We start from the raw sequence: 4,272 nt of genomic DNA, 5'->3' as shown, positions 1-4,272 counted from the left end.
GTCCGCAGGCCCCAAGGCGCCTGCGGAGGGCCTTCGGGGTCGCCGTCCCGGTACCGCCGGTGGGTCCCCGTACTGGGGCTCTGTCCCCACCCCTCTGTCCCAACGCGCCATTTTTCCTGCGCAGCTCCGGAGATGGCTGCAGAGAGCACCGGGGCGGCCCCAGCCTCCGTGCCGTCCTGTTTGGAGGGGAAAGGCCCCGGGGAGCGGGCGGCCATCCTCCACCAGCACCTCGGCCGCAGGGAGATGACCGACGTGATCATCGAGACCATCCAGCCGCGGCCAGGTACCGGCCTCGGGGGTGGGGAGCGCTGTCTTTTGAGTCTGCGGTTGTTGCCCACCCCACTTGCGTGGTGACCCCCTATTGCGGAAGGGGAGCACAGCGCTTCCCAGGCGCTGGCCCCGCCGGTGGCAACCGTCTGTCAGCGTGGGGATGGTGGAGGTGCTGCTGGGTTTGCAGGTCTTGAGTCAGTCGCACACTTTGGAAAACAAGTAGAGAAGTTCAGCAGTGTGTGTTGGGGTCCAGAGAGCTGGTTATTGCTGGTGAACATTTCCCACTCTATAAAGGGTTAATTTATTTTGGGCTACGCTGCGGGCTGGTTGGAGTTTTGCTTGTTAGTGTTGCTGGTTTGTAGGAATGGGACCGTTCAGCTTTGCAGACATTTAAATTCCCTGATAGAGGGAAAGTGTCAAGACAGAAGCTCCAAGTTGTGTCAAATGTCCAGGCTGCCATCAGAGCAGCGCAGAAGGAGCAGCCCGCTCCTCGCCCCTACTCAGCAAGCCTGTCCCAGTTGCTTTGTGTTGATACTGGTGCCTGTTGGGATTTCACCAGGCATGATGCAAAACTCTCCTAGCTTGATCTGCAGCGCCGGCTCCTGCCAGGGGCTCACAGTGGGCGTTTGGCAGCTCTGGAGTTTCCCCTGGAACAGCAAAGATGAGAAGTGTCTCATTTGTAATTTGACTTTTTGGGATGCCGTTGTGTACATGCAGGCTGTGCTTAGGGAACAGCAGACATTTCTGATGCACCATTAGTAATGTGGAAACTTTTGATTTGTAAAAGATGAAACAAAAGCCGGTATGGAAGGAAGAAAATCTTCAGAGACTGCATCTGCCGAGGACAAAAATAAACATGATGATCAAAGTAAGGAGTGTGAGGCTGCTCCAGACTCTCCTTCAAAACAGCTCCCTGACCAGATTTCCTTCTTCAGTGGGAATCCCTCAGTTGAAATCGTTCACGGCATTATGCATCTGTACAAAACAAAGTAAGAATGCTTGACTAATTGTAGCTCTAGTGGGAACAGAGCTCTTGAATAATGCCACCACCCAAAAGGGTGAGTCGGTCACCCCAGGGCTGTGGCTCCTGAGCTGGGACAAACAGGAAGGGTGACTCGCAGCTGGAAGGGCAGATGGCACCTTGTGTTAATGGTGGAGCTCGAGGCTGGCCCGGGTCTCCCAGCTGCGGGTGACGCTGCTCCAGGTGGCACGGGCTTGTGGCAGGGGCTGTCAGAGTGTAAGACGAATGCAGGTTCCTTAAAAATGACATTTGAAAGCTACTTCTCAAGGGATTCCACAGTTAAATTGTGATCTCTGGGGTCTTGGTGGCAGGCCTGAGGAGCTGTCTGCAGTGGGAGGTTTCATCCCATATTTCAGGGATTACAATTCCATGCCATCCCTTTATAATTGTGTGAGAACTTCCATTTCAGGTCTTGCCGAAAGCTATCGGGAGACACAAAGTGGGCATTTGAAATAGTAACAAACATTGCTCACTTGTTCTAGGAATAGTTCCGAGCATCTGTGGCTTGCCAACTTCAACTGTTTTTATAGAAAAACAGATGTCAAATTATTCCTGACAAAACCATTGTTTATTGGAGCTGCACAGTTTAATCCTTGCTAAAGAATAATAGTTTCACATGGGTATGTTGGATGCTTACCACAGCCCTTGCTTCTCTTCTCTTCTCTTCTCTTCTCTTCTCTTCTCTTCTCTTCTCTTCTCTTCTCTTCTCTTCTCTTCTCTTCTCTTCTCTTCTCTTCTCTTCTCTTCTCTTCTCTTCTCTTCTCTTCTCTTCTCTTCTCTTCTCTTCTCTTCTCTTCTCTTCTCTTCTCTTCCACACAAACGTGCAAAAGAGGGTTAAGATTGACAACAAAGTTATTGTAGTAAGTGCAGCTGTTGGAAATGTGATGTGTCCAGCTATGCCTTTCTCCTCTCTGAAACGAGATGAAGTTGTGTCACTGTTGTCTTATCAGCAAGATGACCTCTTTAAAGGAAGACGTAAGGCGCAGCGCCATGCTATGTATCCTCACGGTCCCTGCTACGATGACCAGCCATGACCTGATGAAGTTTGTGGCCTCCTTCTATGAAGTAATCGAGCACATGAAAATCATACGAGATTCCACTCCAAACCAGTACATGGTGCTGATAAAGTTTAGCTCGCAGGTAAGAGCTGGAAGTCCCTTTGCTGTAGGAATGACTGCACTGTCATATACTGTTGCTGTTTAGGAGTGCTTTCTGGCTTCACTGGCCACCTGTTAGCAAAGAGTGCACTTTACCCTCAGAGAAACGGTCCTGTCCTATTGCCCAGAGGATTCCCAGGGCTGCTGAGTAAGGTTAGTCCCACACCTTGAACTGGAGGCAAGTGTCTGCCATGTTCTAGCTATCCTATTTCTTGTTGGCAGGATATTTAAAAAAAAATTGTAAGGATAACACAGCTCTCTGCGATCTCAGAGCATATTGAAAAAGAGAGTGGTGCATTGTACTGTGCCAAACAGAAAGGACCCAGCCAGTGGGACTTCGTTTGTGTTTTAGGATTGACTTGTTCTGCTTTTCTGAGGAGCTGGGTGGTCTCCCAGCCACTGCCAATACAGTGTGAAAAGGGCAGTCGCCCCCAAAGCTGAGAGCCCAGGGATGAATTGATAACCAGATAACACAGTTTGCTGCTTACAGGTCCTCTTGAACCACGTAGCTTTAAGCATTCCCCCCTGCCCATTCCTTTGACCCTCTCACTTGTACCTTTCCTTCTCCCAACTGCAAAATTTTGGTGTTCGGGGAGAGGTTTCCCCCATCCGTGAATGCTGCCTGAGCCATTTCCCATGCCTGTTGTGCAGATAGCAGTATTTGTGTGCATTTTATGCTATTTGCAGTAGTTGCAAAGAAGCATTTTGTATATTGCTGTATCAAATTACATGGGTGAATATCTAGTGCTAAAGAGCCTTACACGAAATCCTTAAATTTGTACTCAATTCCCCCTGAAATTCCTGTTTCTTAGGAAATTCCCTGAAGCCCTGTTCCCCAGTGACTCCTAATGGCTGTATCTGCAGGTAGCAAAAGCAGATCTCGAGGGCCTTTATGCTTCTGGCTGGAGTGACCAGGAACATGGCATTCAGCTAACTTGCCTCAATCTGGTGTGATCGTTTGCGAGAGAAAGGGTTTGGGGAGGTTGCTCAGTGAAAATGGATGATGTATTTGACAGGTTTTGTTTTGGTTCTGCCTCTTTCCAAGGGACTCTCGGGCACGGTTCAGAGCATGCCTGAATTGTGACCAGTGAAATGGATTCTTTCCCACAGTTAAATTGTTGTTCCTTTCCCTGACACAAGTGGCCCTCTTAAATTTTTGCAGAGACCAAATTTGCTTTGCAAATGCACTGAAATTGCTGACAAAGGGCAAAACAGATGCTGAAGGGAATAAATATCAGAGTGGCTGTCGCTGCTGTGAACTTCACTTGTCTTCAAGTGGTAATGTTAAACCCAGTGCCAAAATGCAATGCCTGCTGGCAGGAGCTGACTGTCTGAAATATCTCTTCTGGTATTACAGGGCTTGGTGGAGGAGAGAAGAGAGGATACAGCAGATTTCTCCTCCTCTTCCTCAGTTGTATCAGCTGCAAGTTTTCTCTTTTTAACTGGCTTCCTTTGTTTTGTGCGCAGCCTGATGCAGATAGCTTTTATATGGCATGCAATGGCCGGCAGTTCAACTCTATAGAGGAGGATGTTTGCCAGCTGGTGTATGTGGAAAGGGCTGAAGTCTTCAAATCAGAAGATGTAAGTTTGTTTTGTTTTGTTTTCCCTGCACTTCAGAGAATTTTAACAGGATTATTTGGACTGGGCAGAATGCTGCAAGAACTGTTCAAGTGTATCAACCCAAACCCCATTTCCCATTCCAGTGCTGTTGCTACTTGAGAGAGTTTGGTGACTTCGTGGGCTTCATGCCTCGCCACTGCAGCGTCTCTGACCTAAATCTGCCGTGGGTAGTACATCTAGTGAACCCAGAAAACAGAATGGGGC

General features: G+C 48.7%; 1 protein-coding gene across 1 annotated transcript in view; it reads left to right on the top strand.

Moving 5' to 3' along the window:
• The first annotated feature begins 132 nt into the window (after positions 1–132).
• Positions 133–4,272, top strand: part of LOC104617025 (BRCA1-associated protein-like) — a 4,573-nt gene continuing 433 nt past the window's right edge. Inside the window, exons 1-4 of the mRNA XM_010282238.1 lie at positions 133–283; positions 1,058–1,259; positions 2,242–2,431; positions 3,916–4,029. Coding sequence (XP_010280540.1) covers positions 133–283; positions 1,058–1,259; positions 2,242–2,431; positions 3,916–4,029 — 657 coding nt within the window. The remainder of the gene's footprint in view (positions 284–1,057; positions 1,260–2,241; positions 2,432–3,915; positions 4,030–4,272) is intronic.

The sequence above is a fragment of the Phaethon lepturus genome, unplaced genomic scaffold, assembly GCF_000687285.1.
Source record: "Phaethon lepturus isolate BGI_N335 unplaced genomic scaffold, ASM68728v1 scaffold53570, whole genome shotgun sequence".
NCBI classification, from domain to species: domain Eukaryota; kingdom Metazoa; phylum Chordata; class Aves; order Phaethontiformes; family Phaethontidae; genus Phaethon; species Phaethon lepturus.
Note: the sequence above shows the minus strand (reverse complement) of the source record. Positions and strands in the feature narration are given on the sequence as shown.